At 39.5% G+C, this 19420-nt stretch overlaps 1 protein-coding gene across 2 annotated transcripts in view; it reads left to right on the top strand.

Annotated features, from left to right (window-relative positions):
- Positions 1–19420, top strand: part of Cd2ap (CD2 associated protein) — an 86725-nt gene that overhangs the window by 9790 nt on the left and 57515 nt on the right. For both annotated transcript variants that reach the window (XM_031348790.1, XM_031348789.1), the window contains exon 2: positions 16202–16362. In XM_031348790.1, coding sequence (XP_031204650.1) covers positions 16202–16362 — 161 coding nt within the window. The remainder of the gene's footprint in view (positions 1–16201; positions 16363–19420) is intronic.

The raw sequence follows: 19420 nt of genomic DNA, 5'->3' as shown, positions 1-19420 counted from the left end.
TGATTTGAACATCAATCAGTTCTTGCTATATTGCTGTAACTCTGGTTTGCCTGGAACTTGTGTTGTAGATCGGGTGGACTTTGAATTTTTAACAGTCACCAGGCCTCTGCCTCTTGGGTGTTGGAATTCCTGGCGTGCAGCACCATGCCTGGCTAATACTTGATCAATTGTCAGTGCTGAGAAGATCACGTCATGTGAATATGCAGTATAAAATGGCAGCAATGAGAACCATGACAGACATTGTTGGAAATTCTATCCTAATCCAAAGTAAAATGCATTTATTTTTTTATTTTTTTGTTTTTTGTTTTGTTGTTTTTTAAAGACAGGGTTTCCCTGTCTAACAGTCCTGGCTGTCCTGGAACTCACTGTGTAGACCAGGTTGGCAGGTTGGCCTGGAACTCATAGAGATCTGCCTGCTTCTGACTTCTGCATGCTGGGGCTAAGGGTGTGTGTCACCAGGCCTGGCTTAAAGTTTAAAAGAGTTTAAAGAGTACTTTTTCACGTCAAACATTTCAATCCAATTCAATCCAGTGGTATACTAATTTGATACTTATGCTCTGAGTGATAGTAGGAAAATAGTCATTTGTTTTCTGTAACTAAACTGTCATGTTTCTATAAGAGACAAAAGCCATGTACAGTAAACACCGCAGTTTACTGTGGAGGCATTTGTAGTGCAAAGTGAGCATGTTAGTGTTCAGAATGAAGGCTTATTGAAGATGAGCCTTATAGCAGGGGTGAGTGCCACTAGAAATACTCTTTTTCTTTTTTTTTTTTTTTTTAAGATTTATTTATTTATTATATGTAAGTATAGTGTAGCTGTCTTTAGACACTCCAGAAGAGGGCATCAGATCTTGTTATGGAAGGTTGTGAGCCACCATGTGGTTACTGGGATTTGAACTCGGACCTTCAGAAGAGTAGTCAGTGCTCTTAACCACTGAGCCATCTCTCCAGCCCCTGAAATACCCTTTTTCATCTATATTCATTTTGTGGTTAATTTTTGAATTAATCTTTGGTCATTATGTGTCCAGAGACTTCTTGCTATTGCCAGATGTTTTTTGGTGTGCACATTCAATTATAAGAATCTGTGAGGGCTGGAGAGATGGCTCAGCAGTTAAGAGCACTGACTGTTCTTCCAAAAGTCCTGAATTCAAATCCCAGCAACCACATTGTGGCTCACAACCATCCCTAATGAGATCTTACACTCTCTTCTGGTGTGTCTGAAGACAGCCACAGTGTACTTATATATAATAATAAATAAATCTTTAAAAAATAAAGAATCTGTGAGGTTGTGATTCACAGTTTAAGAAGCTTGATAATAGACTATTTAAACTTTCAAAACAATGTTTAGATTGCTATTGTATAAGTCAGGGTTCTCTGGAGTCACAGACTTATGGATAGTCTCTATGTAGTAAGGGAATTTTTTATGATGACTTACAGTCTGTAGTTCAACTCCCCAACAGTGGTCAGCTATGAATGGGAAGCCAAAGGATTTAGTAGTTGCTCAGTCCCACAAGGCTAGTAGATTCCAACAGATGTGCTGGCAAGCAAATTCCAACAGGAAAACTAGAGCGAATATTCCTTCTTCCAATGTCCTTATGTAGGTCTCCAGCAGAAGGTGTGGTTCAGATTAAATGTGTGTACCACTACACCTGGATCTGGGACCTGTTTTGTGCCAGGCTGACCTTGAACTCAGAGATCTCTTTGCCTTAGTCTCCTGGGATTCATAGCCACTATGCCTCAAGATCTCCATTCCAAGGTCCAGGTCAGAAACTTAATGTCTCAGTCTCAAGATCTGGATCACAGGTGAGTCTTCCAATTCTGGATTGCAGTTCATTCCAGATACAGTCAAGTTGACAATTGAGAATAGCCATTACAATTGACCCAACTTCTGGTACCAACTTCTTTCTTCCTTCCTTTCTTCCTTCCTTCCTTCTTTCCTTCCTTCCTTCCTTCCTTCCTTCCTTCCTTCCTTCCTTCCTTCCTTCCTTCCTTTCTTTCTTTCTTTCTTTCTTGAGACAGGGTTTCTCTGTGTAGCCCTGGCTGTCCTGGAACTCACTCTGTGGACCAGGCTGACCTCGAACTCAGAAATCCACCTGCCTCTGCCTCTGGGAGAGTGCTGGGACTAAAGGTGTGCGCCACCACCTCCCAGCTCTGGTACCAACTTCTATCTTATGGTTTTACTGCTGTGAACAGACACCATGAGCAAGGAAAGTCTTATAAATGACATTTAATTGGGGTTGGCTTATAGGTTCAGAGGTCTATTATCCTCAAGGCAGGAACATGGCAGCATCCAGGCAGGTATGGTGCAGGAGAAGTTGTGAGTTCTACGTCTTCATCTGAAGGCTGCTAGCAGAATACACTGACTTCAAGGCAGCTAGCATGAGGGTTTTAAAGCCCGTACCCACAGTGACAAACCTATTCCAACAAGACCACACCTCCAAATAGGGCCACTCCCTAGGCCAAGCATATTCAAACCATGACAGCTATTTATAATTGTGGTTTGGCTTCAATTATATAGTAATACTGCATTTAGTAATACTTTAGAGTATATTTTTTTTCTTCTACCCTCCCCAGGCTTGTCCTAGAACTGGCTGTGTCTCAAAGTCCAGGCTGTCCTTTGCCTCTCAAATGCTGGGATTATGTGCACCATCACCACCTGGGCAGGAAGCCTTATCTGTCTGTCTGTCCATCCACCCATCCATCTAATCTATCTATCTATATCATAAATCATCTATCATCTGTTTTTGAGAAAGAGTCTCACTAAGTAGCCTTGACTGGCTTGGAACTTGCTATGTATATCAGGCTTGTTTCAAGGACAGAGAGATCACCCCTGTGGAGATCAGCCCCTAGTGCTGAGATTTCAAGCTATGTGCAACCACATCTGGCAAGAAGCTACATTTAAAAAGCACCAGAGAGTAGACCTGGTAGTCTACTCTTTGTAGATTCTTACAATCCCAGCATTCAGGAGCTTAAGGCAGGAAGATTGCTAGTTTGAATTTAGCTCAGTCATGTCACAAATTCCAGGCCAGACCTCTCTCCCTCAAAAGAAATAAATGAAGACCTAAGAGTAATAGTTGAGTAACAACTGAATGATGCTGGTTCCTTCCTTATGCTCCTCAGAAGGAAGGAATTTAGTTCTAGAAGCATAAAAACATTTAAGAAGATTTTCTTTTGTTTTGTTTGCTTATTCTGTGTGTGAGTACGAGTACATATGTGCCATGGTACATGTGTCATCAGTTCATAAGATACATGACAACTATGGTTACCAGATTTTTAGGCAAGTGCTCTTTTTTTTTTTTTTTTTTTTAAAGTCCAGTGTGCCATTTGGCTGGTCCAGGTCCATCAGCTTTAAGTATGCAAAATATTTTGTGGACCTTTGTGATGGAATTGTTTTGAGAAAAAAGGACCTGTGTCTTTATGGTATATATATGTTTTTTTTTCTTAATATTATTTATTTATTTATTATATGTAAGTACACTGTAGCTGTCTCCAGACGCACCAGAAGAGGGTGTGAGGCTTCATTACGGATGGTTGTAAGCCACCATGTGGTTGCTGGGATTTGAACTCAGGTCCTTTGCAAGAGCAGTCAGTGCCCTTAACCACTGAGCCATCTCTCCAGCCCCTATATGTTTTTTGAGACAGATTTTTACACGGTTGCTTAGGCTGGATTAGAACTGTGTAGTTCAGACAGGCCTTCATCCAGCCTTCCATAATTCTGCCTCAGCCTTCCAAGATTATAGGTGTGACCCACCCTGTACTACTGTCCTGGAATTTTTTAGTGAGGCCTGTAATCTGATAAGAGTTTATTTGTTTTTTACAATATGCTAGTTCTCTTTAACCAGCCATATTATACTATTTTTCCCTCAGAGTAATAATAACTAATCCTATCAACAAATGGTTTGGTTAAATTCATCAAATGTGATTTGAAAACTTTATATGCATCATTGCAAACAGATGTGCTCAAAAATGATGAATTAGGGGCTGAAGCATGTAGCTCAATAGCTAGATGGTTCCAACCCTTTGGACTGTCTAAGCAAGACTGGTGTTGAATGCCTATCTATAATCTCAGTCCAAAGGAAGGCTGGAGGCAGGAAGATCAGGAATTCAAGGTCATTCTGGCCTGTATAGGACGGTGGAGCTTCAGGAGACGGAAAAAGAATGGACAAAATGCTTGTACTCTAGACACTCAGGGAAGAATGTGGTATGTTGTGATGGGTGTTAATATTCAATGATTATTTATTAGGTATTTCTGTTTCAGGTACACTTTAAAGCTCTTTTCTAAATACTATTTAATTCTTACAAGTCTTCATTTTTGAGTACTGTTATTAATCTTTGAAAAGCTTCTTTTACATTTATTTTGTATGCGTGCATTTGTGCGGGAGTGTGCTTGTACCATAGTAGGACAACTTCCTGAGTTGATTCTTTCTTCACTTTATACCTTATGGGTCCTAGGGATTGAATTCAGGTCATCGGACTTGGTGACAGGCACTGGTACCCACTGAACTGTTTCTTGGCCTCTGTTGTCACTCTTACAGTTAGGGAAACAACACTGTGGCAACTAATTCAAGGCCAGGGCTTGGATCTAGGCTGGCCGCTTCACTGCTTGAACTCTCAGTGCTGTAGAGTAGAACAGCACATTCTTTCATTGAGAGCTATTTGGGTTACAGCTTGTAGACATTCTTGATCTTATCCTGCCCAGTCTTTTCTTACATCTATTGTGTCATTCCAATTGTAATTCCGAGTTTTAGGATCTCTTTTTTTTATATCTCCTTCCCTTCTTTCTTGGTACTGGGGATTAAACCCCAGGCCCTTAGTCACTGAATTATATCCCCAGTGTACTCAATCTTTATTTTTGACTCATTGAAGCAGTATTATAAAGAATAAAGTCAAGGAGTGCAGAGAGCTTTGGTTTCTTCCAGGTGTATCCTAAACATTTAGACCAAGTGTTTTAAAGGAATAGCTAGGTAAATATTTGCTGAATGAAGATTGAACATGATTATACCTATTTTATTATATATGAAAACTAAATTAACTGGAAATCAAAGTTAGCACATTTGAAATGTGACTTTAAAATTCTGTACAGTGCATTTTAGTTTAGTGCTTTGTATAGTGTGCTCCATGTAGCTATTGCTCATGTCGTATATGTCAGACATTATAAAACATACTTCCTTGCTATTTGACTCTTAAGAATTTAGTTTCTTTTTAAATAAGTGTATTTGGTGGAATGCCTAGAAATATGAAGAGATTCAAATGATTTTCAGAAATTTTTAAGATCCATATATCTGCTGTTATAGGTGTTTACATTTGGCTGTAGGAGTGAATTTTTATAGCAAGTTTCTGTGTTATGCTAGGTTTAAATTTTTCTTTTTAGGTGATATTTTGCCAGTTACTCACATTTAGAGTATACCTACCATGTTAGGTATTGCATTTAGCTTTTAATCTCCACAGGAGTAGTATGGCAAAATATTAATGATACTTAATCTTTAGAAGTATAGAGACTGTTGCTTATCTCAGGATGTGGAGGAGTCAGTCTCAGACTCCACTGGCCTAATTTGAAAGCATGTCTTCTTTTTTTTTTTTTTTGGTTTTTTCGAGACAGGGTTTCTCTAGGATTAAAGTGCTGGGATTAAAGGCGTGCACCACCACCGCCCAGCTGAAAGCATGTCTTTTTAAAATTTTTTTAGAACATTTTAAGGAAAGGAAGAAAATGTTGGGTTAAGCAAACAAAATAATAAGATTAAAACTACTTCTTTAAGCTGGGCAGTGATAACGCACACCTTTAATCCCAGCACTTGGGAGGCAGAGGCAGGCTGATTTCTGAGTTAAAAGCCAGCCTGGTCTACAGAGTAAGTTCGAGGATAGCCAGGGTTACACAGAGAAACCCTGTCTCCAAAAAGCCAAAAACCAAAAAACCCACAAAGCTACTACCATATTATATGAAAATAAAGAAACTTAGCTAGGTATAATGGTGTTCTAAAAAGTATGAATCCCAGCTACTCTGAAAGTCTGGGAGACCAGCCTGAGCAACTAAATGAGACCCCTTCTTGAAACAAATAATCCCAGGAAACTTAACTCTCCTACAAGTTGTGGATAGATATCATACATTCATTATCTAAGTATTTGAGATACTCCTTTCTTTTATGAAACCTTAAATTATATATTGCATTCCACATTGCTTCTGTTCTAATCAGTTATACTGGCTGGTTTTGTGTGTTAACTTGACACAGGCTGGAATTATCACAGAGAAGGGGGCTTCAATTGAAGAAGTGCCTCCATGAGACCCAGCTGTGGGGCATTTTCTCAATTAGTGAACAAGCGGGTAGGGCGCCTTGTGGGTGGTGCCATCCCTGGGCTGGAAGTCTTGAGTTCTATAAAAGAGCAGGCTGAGCAAGCCAGGGAAAGCAAGCCAGAAAGAAACATCCCTCCATGGCCTCTGTATCAGCTCCTGCTTCCTGACCTGCTTGAGTTCCAGTCCTGACTTCCTCTGGTGTTCAACAGCAATGTGGAAGTAAGCTGAATAAACCCTTTCCTCCCCAACTTGCTTCATGGTCATGATGTTTTGCAGGAATAGAAACCCTTATGCTGTTCTGTTGCTGTGAAGAGATGCCTTAACTATGGCAAATCTTATAAAAGAAAGCATTTAACGGGGCCTCACCCTGAGTGTCAGAGGTCAGTCACAGTGGTGAACATGGCAGCTTGAAGGCAAGACATGGTGCTGGAGAAGTTGATAGTTCTACATCTGGATCCACAAGCAGCAGGAACAGAGAGACTCACTGGACCTGGATTGGTCTTTTCAAATTTTGCTAGCCTTTAGTGACACTCCCTCCAACCAGGCCACACCTACCCCCAATAAGGCAACACCTCCTAACCCTTCTAAGTAGTGACACTCCCTCATGATTTAACGGTTCAAATCTATACACCTAGGGGGACCATTCTTATTCAAACCAATATAGGTTCTTTATATATTCATTAGGTTTTCATTTTTTTTCTTAGTAGTGTACAACTTTGATGAACATTTAAATGTTATGTTTTGGTCTGATTTGAAAGAAGATTAACACTCTTCTCATTCTTAGTATTTTCTTGAAGTTAAGACTAGAATTTAAATTGAATTAAAAGCTAGATGTGGTGTCCATATCCTAAATCTCACTATTGGAGAGGTTGAGGCAAGATTTCTGTGAATTTGAAGCCCAGCATAGGTTACAAAGCAAGACCCTGTGTGTATGGGTATTCTGTGGGGGTAGAGGTAGGGTGGTGATAGTGGGTAGAATGAGCAAAAGAAGACAGACAAACAAAGAATGCAGGAAATAACTGAATATTCCAGGTTACTTCTCCTAGTATAGGTTTTGTGTGTTATTTTGGGAGAAGGAATTTTTCTTTGCTTAGAGTTAACAAGAAATATTAAGTTTTTGGGTTCTTTTGTGGGTATATCATCAGTTGATCTGTAACATTAGAAAGAATAGAATACTCTGAAAAAAATGACGGGTGGATTTTCCTTCTGAGAAATGTGATCTGAGCATACGTACTATGCACATCTTTGCATACTACTTGAAACAGGAAGAGGAAGGTTTGAGTCTGAACGGTCCCCATAGGCTTGTGTTTTGTTTGTTTGATCTGGGCTTGTTGAAACCCTATGAGGTGGGGCCTGGTTGGAGGAAGTAGGTCATTGGGGTAGGTTCTTGAGCATCTTGTCCTGGTGTTCCTGGTGTGTTCCTATCTGTGTTCCATGTCCCATCTGATCTGCCTTGTCATGTCTTCTCTACCCTTGCTAACTGAATCTTCTGAAACTACAAAAATTTGTTTTTTAGGTTCTAGGTTGCTTTCTGAAGGCGTTTAGTAGTAAAAATAACTAGTACACAGGAGTAGGCGCCCCCTCTTCTCCACTCCTCAAGGGTTTATCTGTGTAAACAAAGAGTGTTCCTGGCTGTCCTGGAACACTCTTTGTAGACCAGGCAGGCCTTGAACTCAGAGATTCACCTACCTCCTGAGTTCTGGGATTAAAGGCATTGCTACCACGCCCTGCCCCAGGGATAGGTTTTATGTGCAGTTATTTGGCTATTTTAAGATTGATTAGAGCTGGGAATGCAGTTTAATTAATAGAGTGCTTGCCTGTTATGAAAACCATGGGTTCATTCGGGCAATGGTGGCACATGTCTTTAATCCTAGCACTTGGGAGGCAGAGGCAGGCAGATTTCTGAGTTCAAGGCGAGCCTGATCTGTAGAGTGAGTTCCAGGACAGCCAGGGCTATACAAAGAAACCCTGTCTTGAAAAACCAAAACCAAAACGAAACGAAACGAAACCAAACCAAACCAAAAACCAAAACCCTGGCTTCAATCCATAGTACTAGATAAACCTTTAGGTTGTGGGAGTTCACACCTACAATTCCAACACTTGTCTCCTGCTTGGAACCCCAATATTTGGGGTGTAGAGTTCACCTGGAGTTAGGGGATCCTCCAACTAAATAAAGATAAATTCATAACTGGAAGGTAGGCATAGTAGATTATGCTTTTAATCCTAGCACTCAGGATTGCTGGAAGTTTGAGGACAAGCCAGGGATACATAGTTTCAGGACAGTCTGAGCTGTAGTGTATGATCCTTTTTCAAATACACACACACACACACACACACACACATACACACACACACACACACACACACAGGGAAGGGAGGGAGGAGAGAAATCTTTACTATTCTATGTTGAAAACATGTAAGAAATGCTGCTTTATTACTTCTGTATTTAGCAATTGATAACGTATAAAGGGTCTCTAGGGATGATACCATGACTTAATATTTTCACACAGATCTGTTATCTAACTTCATAAAATTTAATAAAATACAATAACATTAAGCCATACTAATTGTTTTTGTGTTTTATAGTGTTGTTAAAGGAGAAATGTTTAGGACTAGAAATAGCACACAGTCTTTAGTTTGAGCTTGTGTTTTACCTGTTTGGACTTGTAAATTGTTTAATGATTGCTCAAAGCTGTAGTTCCAAAGGGTTCAAATTCCTCTAGTGTTTTATCTCCCTGCTTGTCTTTGAGTTCTCTAAGTACTCAAATAGAATCTGCATCTTTTAATTCTTTTACAATCCACTGTTACTGGAGTATCAGAGTAATGGAGGATAGTATTCTATGACCATAACAATAAATTTCAGTCTTTCAGTGGAGCTGTGCTTTAAGATGGAATCTACATTTTGCTGCTCTTTCAACTGCAGCTCATTATATTTATGTCTTTTGTGGGAAGTGATAAGATATGAGGTGGTGGGGTATCTCTCCCTGTTTCTCTATTACATTCATTTAGAGCAAGAGGTGTGTGTGTGTGTGTGTATGTGTGTGTGTGTGTGTGTGTGTGTGAGGGAGCTTCTGTGTAAATTTGTGGACTGTGGGTCCTAGGGATTGAACTCAGGTCATCAGATTTAGTGGCAAGTGCAGCTTTCTGAGTCCTCTCTTAACAATGGCAAGAGCTCTTAACCACAGCCACCTCTCCAGCCCTGTGTTCATTCTTTCTTCCTGCAATGTTGGCATTATTTTCTTAAAATTTTCTGTCATTACTACATTCTTTCTTCTCCTTTCTCTTCCTCCTCTTCTTCCTTTTCCTTCTCTCCATCCTTCGTCTTTCTTCTTTGTTTTTGTATGTCTGTTTGTTTGCTTGTTTTTTGAGAGAGGGTTTTCTCTGTGTAGGCCTGGTTGTCCAATGTTGCAGAATTTTCCTTGTTCAATCACATTAGGGCAGTGGGAGGCTTGTGATTGGACAGGAGAAGGGAGGTGGAGCGAGGAGTTGAGGAGACAGGAAGAGAGGTCTGAGGAGACAGAACCAGAATGTAGGTTGACATGTTGTTATCAAAAGGTTAGAATAATTAGGTTAAAGCTTTATCATTATCATTTGGCACTGAAACTATTGTATTGGCATCTTGTAAATTCTGTTATTATTGATACATAGATCTGATTGGCTAATTAAATAAGCACTGAGTCATGATTCTAACAGGTAATTAATTGTTGATGGCTAACCAGGGGTGTGTGGGGCGTTGTGTGAAAGCAAGAGGAATTCCGGAGTGGGGCTGGGAGGATTTGTCCGAGAGATGGACAGGTGGGAGCCATATGGCCTTGCAGGGCTGGCAAGTTGGCCGACTGAGAGACCGAGTGAATGATATCACCTAGCACAGTGGCTAGCTCTAGATATTTCCTGAAACAGTCTTGGAACTCTGTAAACCAGGCTGACCTCAAATTCAAAGATCTGTTTGCCTCTACCTGCTGAGTGTGTGCCACCACCAACTGACTACTACATCCATGGTTATAAAAGCCTGATGTTAGCTGGTAATTTTACTTTCCTTAACCCCTGGTTTTTGTTACTGGTATTGTTACCTTAATCTCAGTCCCTATCTCTTCTGCCTCCCTCTCCCTCTTTCTATAGACTTTATTTTTACTGTATTTTTCTGACTTCGTCTATAATCCTTGTTTAGTATAGTATTTTTATCCTTAGGAGAACTTGTTATAATGCACTTTGATCCTTTTGTCCTACTCTGAAACTTCTTCCTAGATCCCCTCCCTGCAGTGTGGCTTAAAAAACCCACTGACTCCAAGTTGTGCTGCTTCTTTATTTGTGGGTGTGGAGCCATCCACAAGCCACACCTTCAAAACCTGACCCAGCCTCCTCCAGAAGCCATCAACTGTCAGTAGCACCTCATTAAGGGTAGGTGCTTTTTCTGTATTCTCCATTCTCTTTTACTATGTTTTACTTCTTTGATGTGTTTGTGTGTGTGTGTGTGTGTAAAATCACTTTTGCCTTCTTTTCACATCCCTGACACTTTCTTAATTAGTTTTTTTTCTTGTTCTCTTATAGAAAGTTAAGTTTTGTTTAGGAGGTCAGACTTCCATGTTATGTTCTATATCTGCAAGAGCTCCACTTGGCTTCTGCCACAGGTCTGAGTGCCCAGCTGGGAAGTAGCAATGAAAATAATGTGGTTGGGGAACATCACAACATGAGGAACTGTGTTAAAGGGTGGCAGGGATAGGAAGGTTGAGAACAGCTGCTCTAAACAGCATTAATTAGGCTACAGTGATTGGCTAGAGTTGTTTCCAGCCCTTTCCCAAACTGAGTTCAGGGCCTCCGAGACACAGTTCTTCACTGTGGTACCCTAGGGCTGTAAATGGTCCAGTGTGGAACTCTTTTGAGTTCCAGTCTTTATTTGACGTCAAGTTAGTAATGTTACTATATTTTCAGTTAGCAGTTTTTGTTTGCTTGGTTTTTGGTTTTTTAAAGACATACTGTGTGTGTAATTTAGGCATTTCTGGAAGTTACTCTGTTGCTTCTGTGTTTTTTTTTCCTGGTGGGAGGAGGGACAGAAGGTTTCTTTCTCTGTGTAGCTGGGTGGCCTAGAACTTACTATAGACATCAAGCTGGCTTGGAACTTCTGAGATCCCTTGCCTCTGGGTCCAGAATGCTGGAATTATAGGCTGCCATTACTACTGTACATTTTTTTGTAAGTGATTTTTACAACTACAAAGTTGCCTTTTCAGGGAAAATTGCTCAAATTAGTGTTAATTGAACTTTGGTCAAGGTCTTTGATACTTTGTTTTTAAATGTTATTATCTATATAGATTGCACAAATGCTAAAACCCAATGTAGGTTGACTGTTTCTTATCTGAAAAGTGCTTCAGATTTTGGAGGTTTTTACAGCTTGCAGTTTGCACAGGCTTTACTGATTGAACATTCCTGCTCCATCCAAATTTGAAGTGTTGAAAAATCTGAAAACCTTTTTGCCAATTCTCAAAATGTTTAGCTTTGGAGAACATTGTATGTGCGCGTGCGTGCGTGCATGCGTGCGTGCGTGTGCGTGTGCGTGTGTGTGTGTGTGTGTGTGTGTGTGTTGAGGCTAAAAGTTGGGTGTCTTTCTCAGTTTTTTACCTTATTTCTTGTGATAGGGTTCTTCACTGAACCTGAAACATGCTCAGATTTATTAGAGATCCTCCTCTTTCTGCCTCTCTAGCAATGAGAGTAACAGGCCTGAGATGCCTCATTTTTTTTTTATTTTTTATTTTTTATTTTTTAATGTGATTGCTGGGGATCCAGATGCAAGTCCTTCTGCATGTGCAGTAAGGCTCTTACTGTCTATTGGTTATCTTACAAAGAAAGGAGTTTCTTTGTGTTGTTTTCTTTGTGTGTATGAAGGTTGTCTTCATTTACTTGTCTCCTTTTTAGACTCTAGTCAGTTTGGATTCACTGTTACCTGTATCTGTGCTTTCATAGTTTGCTGGCTCTCCCCCACCCCCCATTCTCTCGCTCTCTCGCTCTCTTTTTTCTTTCTTTGTTTATTTTGGGACAGAGTTTCTCTGTGTAGCCCTAGCTGTCCAAGAAATCTATGTAGATCAGACTTGGAACTCAGAAAGATTCACCTGGCTCAGAGCTCCCAAGTGCTGCCAATTAAAGAGGTGTACCACCACACCTGGCCATATTTTTGTTTTCTTTATTTTGAATGTTTTCTTGGATTTGTCAAACACTTAACAAATATTCAAGTATTTTTAAAACTTTCAATTCAAAGCATTGCCATTTTTATGAACCTATATATTACTTGGAGACAAAACTTTGTTGCATATAATTTAGTTTATTTCTTTTTTTTAAGACTTATTTATTATTATAATTAAGTACACTATAGCTGTCTTCAGACACCCTGCTGTGTCTGAAGGCTACTGTGATTTGAACTCAGGACCTTCTGTAGAGCAGTCAGTGCTCTTACCCGCTGAGCCATCTCGCCAGCCCCTATTTAGTTTATTTCTGATATTCTGATAATTTTTTTAATATGTGTAAGGTGTATGTAGTGTGTGTGTGTGTGTGTGTGTATGTGTGTATGTGTATGTGTATGTGTATGTGTGGGGGAAGGCAGAGGAAGATGTTAGGTGTCCTGACATTCTCTACCTTTTTTTTTTTTTTAAAGATTTATTTATTTTATGTAAGTACACTGTAGCTGTCTTCAGACACCCCAGAAGAGGGCGTCAGATCTCGTTAGGGATGGTTGTGAGCCACCATGTGGTTGCTGGGATTTGAACTCAGGACCTTCGGAAGAGCAGTGAGTGCTCTTAACCGCTGAGTCATCTCACCATCTCCTCTACCTTATTCTTGAGGCAAGAACTTTCACTGAACCTTGTTTCAATGTTGCCTTTTTTCCTTTTTTCTTCATTCTCTCTCCTTCCCTCCTTCTTTTCCTTCCTTACTTCCTTCTTTTCTTTTTTAGTGTAGTTTCTGGAGAGCCTCAGGTCCTCCTAAGCAAGTATTCTCACTGATGGAACATCTCGGCAGGCTTAAAGTTCATCTTAATTTTATTTTTTTATTTTTGAAGTAATCAGTTTTAGAAGTGATTTAATCCTATATACCTTTCACTTGAAAGTATCAGTGAAAGTTTCCCATAAACTAGACTCTTTCTCCATTTAGTCACAGCAACAGTAATATTTAAGAAATATTGATTTGTAATCTGTATGGATTCATGTTTTCTTACTTTATTTGAGGGACTGGAGAGGTGGCTAGAGGTTAATACAGAAGTGACTCACTCATATTATTCTTCATGAGTTCAGTGCCCAGAATCAGTGTTGGGGAGCTCACAAGCACCTGTAACTCTAGCTTCAGGGTCTTGCATGCACTCATGTGCACATGCCTACATGCAGATACACAGATAATTAAAAGGAATTCTTTTCTTAGCAAAATGGGTAAGCCGACTGTGGTGGCCCAGGCCTGTGATCCTAGAATTTGGGAGGTGGAGGTGGGCTGATCAGAAGTTCAGTGAAACATCAATTTTTACTATTACGTTAGACTGGGCTACATGAGACTCCATGTCAAGACACAAGACCCAAACAAGGGAAAACCCTCCAGAGTTACTGAGGAGTAGTTATGTGAGTAGAGTTTAGAAGTTTATTATGTAATTAGCATGTCAGATTACCCATTACTATGAGTACTCTGTAAATTTTGAAGCCCTCATTGTTTGAGAAACCAGGGATCATCAAGAGTATTTTAACTTTGTTTCCTTACATTGTTTCTGATTTTGTACCTTAGCTGAAATTTTTGCCTCAGGGAGAAAAATGCCTAGCTAGTTAACATTTGTGTTATGGAGAAACCTTGTGAGACAGGTTCTCATTATACAGTCCTAGCTGTTCTAGAAGTAACTATGTAAACAAGACTGGCTTTGAACTCTCTGTTTCAAATGCTGGTGTCAAAGGCATGTGCCACTACCATGCTTGGCCTTGATTTTGTCTTCTAAAAATATTGTAACTAACAGTACAGTTCTTATTCTCCTCCTTATATTTTATGTAGCCCACATCTTTTCTGTTTTTTCTGGGGTTGTGTTGAAGGATCTACTATCTCAACTACAGCCTCCTAAATTCTTTAAGCTTTTCCTTGGCTTTATCAGTTCTGTTGGCTCTCTTACCAAAGTGGAATGTCTTCACCTCCAGTAGAAATCCTGTCTGAGATTCATTTACAACCTAAGTAAAAAATGACTCCATGTAGCAAATCTGGAATATGGCATTGGGCTTGTTAGGGAAGCAGCTTGATAAATCTGCCTAGATTCTTGTCTTGCTTTTCTGCCTCAGTCATATCTATGGTTTTCCCTATCTCAGACTGAAGCAGTTTTGGGTGTCACTTCTTGTTGTATTTATTTTAGATAAAGTTTCACTGTGTGGTCCAAGTTGGCCTCAAGGTTATGTTCCTCTTACCCCAGTGTCTTGAAAGATAGATTTATATAGGTCTGTATCATTGTGCCTAGCCCTTGTGTTTTGAGTACATGCTTGTTTGGGATTGAACTGGAACCTCCTGCATAATAACCAAACGCTAGAGCGGAGCTATATTCCAAGTCCCGTGTTTTTGCTTCTAAGGTCAAATGAGAACAAAAATCAGAATCCTGAGTGTGATGGAGTTAAAATGATTCTGAATGAATGATCTCTACACTTTTGCCTCTTTATATGAGCTTTAGGTATCTCAACTTTAATCACTGTGCCTCTAAGATTTTCCAGATGACTTGATTATACTTGAGAAGTATTGATCTAGACTAGTCAAGATCTAACCTGGGCTAAAAGAAGCTTTATTTGTAAAAGTACAGGGTTTCAGACTATCTGAACAAAATTAAGAAACTGTGAGAAATGGAAGTGGTGTGGTAGCTATTGATTTGAAGTGCACCTTTTTACTTTAGTTTTTTTTTTCTTGTCATTGTAGATAGAAGAAAAGATAATGGGGTATAACTAGCTAGTCTGCCATCTTGTATAGGGAATCTGTTCAGTTTTTTAAAGTTGAATTTATAAAATGTGCCTGTACACTGCCTGTGATCAGAGATCCTGTAGTTAGAGAATGCAGTCTTTATTTCAGAGTGATTTTGTCATTTGTTCTGTAATATTGACATAGCTTAGTAGCTTTAAAACATTCTATGGGGGTGAGGGTGGGGGACTAGAGAGACAGCTCAGTGGTTAAGAGCATGTACTGCTGCTCTTGCAGAGCGATGAGTTTGGGTCCCACTACCCACATCCAGTAGCTCACAATCACACATCCCTCCTGCCCCAGAGGATCTTGTAGATTGCACAGGCATCTGCACTTACATGAGTGTTTTCTTCCTACCATATAATAAAAAAGAAATCATTAAAATATTATATAGTTAATCTGTTTCTGTGGTTTTAAGTCTGGGAACTGTGTTGGTTGGGTCTTCCGTAAGGCTACATTGAAGATGTTCACCAGGGTTTGGTTCTCACAAGGGGTTCTTCTGTGGTGGATTATTTCTAAACTCATGTGATGGTTGCCATCATTCAGGTCCTTTGCTTTATTATAGGGAGGGCCCTAGCTGAGGTTTTGTATCATTTCTTGTGACCCTCCCCAAGCCAGCATATTAATATGGTGGTTTGTGTCTTCAAAGCCATTAAGTAAGAAGCAACATGGCCATTACAGTATTCATTCATTCCACACAGTCCATCATCTTTGTCATACTCTTTTGCTTACAAAAGAGTATGTCATAGGGCACACTCAAGAAGGAATTTTATAAAGATGGGCGGCATACACGGGTAGCTGAGCCATCTTGCCAGCCCTGTGGTCAGATATTTAAAACCAGAAGGAGAAGCCTGACACCTTTGCAGTATTAGATGCTGCTACACAGATTCTGTAGGTCAAAGTTTGTTAATATGGTTAATAGTAATTTTGTGAATTAGATTTTAGACATTTATTTTCTCCTTTTTTTAGTTGACTATATTGTGGAGTATGACTATGATGCTGTACATGATGATGAGTTAACTATCCGAGTTGGGGAAATCATCAGAAATGTGAAAAAACTACAGGAAGAAGGATGGCTAGAAGGAGAACTAAATGGGAGACGAGGGATGTTCCCTGACAATTTTGTTAAGGTAAGTATTGTCAGTTAATTAAGTATATATGTCAGGAAATAAATGCATATGTTTAAAATGAAAATACTTAAAACTTTTACATTTAGAAAAATACAGGTACAAGTACATTTGTGATTGGTAACCTGCTGTACAATAATGCTGTGTGGATGTATGCGTATCTTTGTGCTTGTTTGTACATATATCTACCTGCCTGCCTTTTGTTTTTAAACCATAGATAACAGTTTTCAGTTGGGTCATACTTTGAGTTGGTATCTCAGAATTGTCCCACAAGTCTTCCATTGTGTTTTACTGCTTTTCTTTCATTCCTCCCTCCCGCTCCCTATTTATCTTCCTTTTCCTACCTTCCTTCCTCTCCCCCCTCCCCCCCCACGAGACAGGGTTTCTCTGTATAGCCCTGGCTGTCCTGGAACTCACTCTGTAGACCAGGCTGGCCTCGAACTCAGAAATCCGCCTGCTTCTGCCTCCCAAGTGCTGGGACTAAAGGCGTGGGCCACCGCTCAGCCTTCTTTCCTTTTTAAAAGACAGAGTCTACGTTGTTCTGGCTGTCCTGAAACTTGATGTGTAAATGAGGCTGGCCTTACCTCTGCCTCTGTAGTGCTGCTGGGATTGAAGGATAACACCACCATGCCCAGCTTTGCTGCTTTCCCAACCCTGCTGAGAATATATTAGACCATACTTTTGAGTTAAAGAGATTAACCTGCTAAACATTCTATTAGTTTAGGAAACAGGCTTTAAGATGCCTAAGCTTATTACAAACAAATAAAAAATGGTCAGTGTTAGAGAAGAAAAGAGAATACAATGAATTTAAGTTTAATATTATCTTTGTTTTCTATATATGTTAATGATTATGAACTCTTGGGAAGATTAGCATGTATCTCATTTGTTTTTTCAACTTGCACAGTAGTATTTTGCACAATGCATGCTTAGTATTTGTTTTCTGAGTAATTCAAATTTATTTTAGTTGTAGTTTCATCTCCAAATATGAACAAAGTTCTGTTAATTGATTTCAGAGAAGGTGAAGTAACTGCACTTAATCTACTGCATTTTATCTCTTTTCTTAGTCAAGTAATTGAGAAAAATAAGATGAATTTTTGAGAAAAGGTCATTTTTAAAAAAATTATTATTTTTAAAAATAAATTGTCTTCAAGAACAACAAATAAATCTGCTAGGTGTGGTGGTGTACACCTATAACCCAGAATTCAGGTAGAAGACAGAGGGTGGGGATCTCCCGGAACTGCGGATGCTGGGATTAGAACCAGTCTTCTGAATGTATAGCCAGTGCTCTTACCCAATGAGTCATCTCTTTAGCCCATCTTACTTTTTGCTTTGCTTTTGCTTTTTGTTTTTGTTTTTTTGTTTTTTAAATCACAGGGTCCACTAGATAGCCTAGCAACCTGCCTATTTCATTCTGCGAAGTGCTGGGGTTGCATATGAGCCATTATGTTTCCCTTGATGGATATCTTAGTTGCTTTCATATTTTGGCAGTTATGAACAAAACTGTTACAAACATCTCTGTGGTGTGCTTTTTGGGTAAAGACTAGTGCAGTGCAGATGTTGAGTTACATAGTAACAAATGTTGGTTTAATAAGACTGTCGTTTTTTTTTTTTTTTTTTTGGAAAGTAGTGGTACTGTTTTGGTTTCTGCTAGGAATGCATGGAATTTCCTGTTGCTTTATATCTTTACCCATATTTGATGTTATCATTGTTTTGAATTTTGGCCATTCTAATAGTGTTTGGCACCTCAGTGTATAATTTACCATTCCTTAAAGGTATGCATTGAACATCTTCTCACGTGCTTATTTACCATTTATCTTTCCTTTAGTGAGATGTTGGTTAATGGTTTATTTTAAATTTTTTAATTTATTTTTATTTTTTTATTTTTATTTATTTTTTATGTGTATGAGTACACTGTAGCTGTACAGATGGCTGTGAGCTATCGTGTGTGGCTGCTGTTGATCTCAGGATCACTGCCTGCCTCGCTCGCTCCTGCGTAATTTACTGCAGCTGTCTTCAGATGCACCAGAAGAGGGCGTCCGATCTCATTACAGGTGGTTGTGAGCCACCATGTGGTTGCTGGGATCCGAAATCAGGACCTTCAGAAGAGCAGTCATTGCTCTTAACTGCTGAGCCATCTCGCCAGCCCGGTTTATGGTTTTTATGCATTTTAAATTTTCAGCTTTTTGTTGTTGTTGACTAGCTTTAAAGATGTCTTTATTTGAATACATCTCATTCAAAGATATTTATTGGGCTGGCGAGTAGCTTTAAAGATGTCTTTATTTGAATACATCCCTTCAAAGATGTTTATTGGGCTGGCGAGATGGCTCAGTGGGTAAAAGCACTGATTGCTCTTCTGAAGGTCCTGAGTTCGGATTCCAGCAACCACATGGTGGCTCACAACCACTTGTAATGAGATCAGACGCCCTCTTCTGGTGCGTCTGAAGACAGCTGCAGCAAACTACGCCAGAGCAAGCGGGGGCCAGCAGAGGTCCCGAGATCAACAGCATCCACACACATGATAGCTCACGGCCATCTGTACAGCTCCAGTGTACTTTCATACACATTAAAATAAATAAAATGATCTTAAAAAAAGATTTATAAAGATGTTTATTAGGTACATATTTGTAAATATTTTCTGTGGCATATTTTTTTCTCCTTGGTGGTGTATCCCTTTCCCTACTTTTTCCAACCCCTCCTCTGTGTGTGTGTGTGTGTGTGTGTGTGTGTGTGTGTGTGTGTGTAAAAGATACACAGAATTTATTAGGAGGCATAGATCACATGGAAGGGGTGATCTTGGACAAGGATCTAAGAGACCATTGTAGCAATGTGCGATTTCAAGGGGTAAGAATGGACAGTGGCCAAAGAGACCATACATCCCTCAACATTTTAGGCAGGTTTTATACCATTCCTAAAGTTTCTGTAGCAGACAGCTTTCCTGAGGAGTATTTTCCTGTTCAGGTGATTGACAGGCTCCATTTGGATTTTTTTTTTTTTTTTTTTTTTTTAATTTGAGATGTAGCTCTGGCTGGTGTTGAAATTACGGATCTCCCTGTCTCTGCCT

The sequence above is a fragment of the Mastomys coucha genome, unplaced genomic scaffold (assembly GCF_008632895.1).
Source record: "Mastomys coucha isolate ucsf_1 unplaced genomic scaffold, UCSF_Mcou_1 pScaffold3, whole genome shotgun sequence".
Taxonomy (NCBI): Eukaryota; Metazoa; Chordata; class Mammalia; order Rodentia; family Muridae; genus Mastomys; species Mastomys coucha.
Note: the sequence above shows the minus strand (reverse complement) of the source record. Positions and strands in the feature narration are given on the sequence as shown.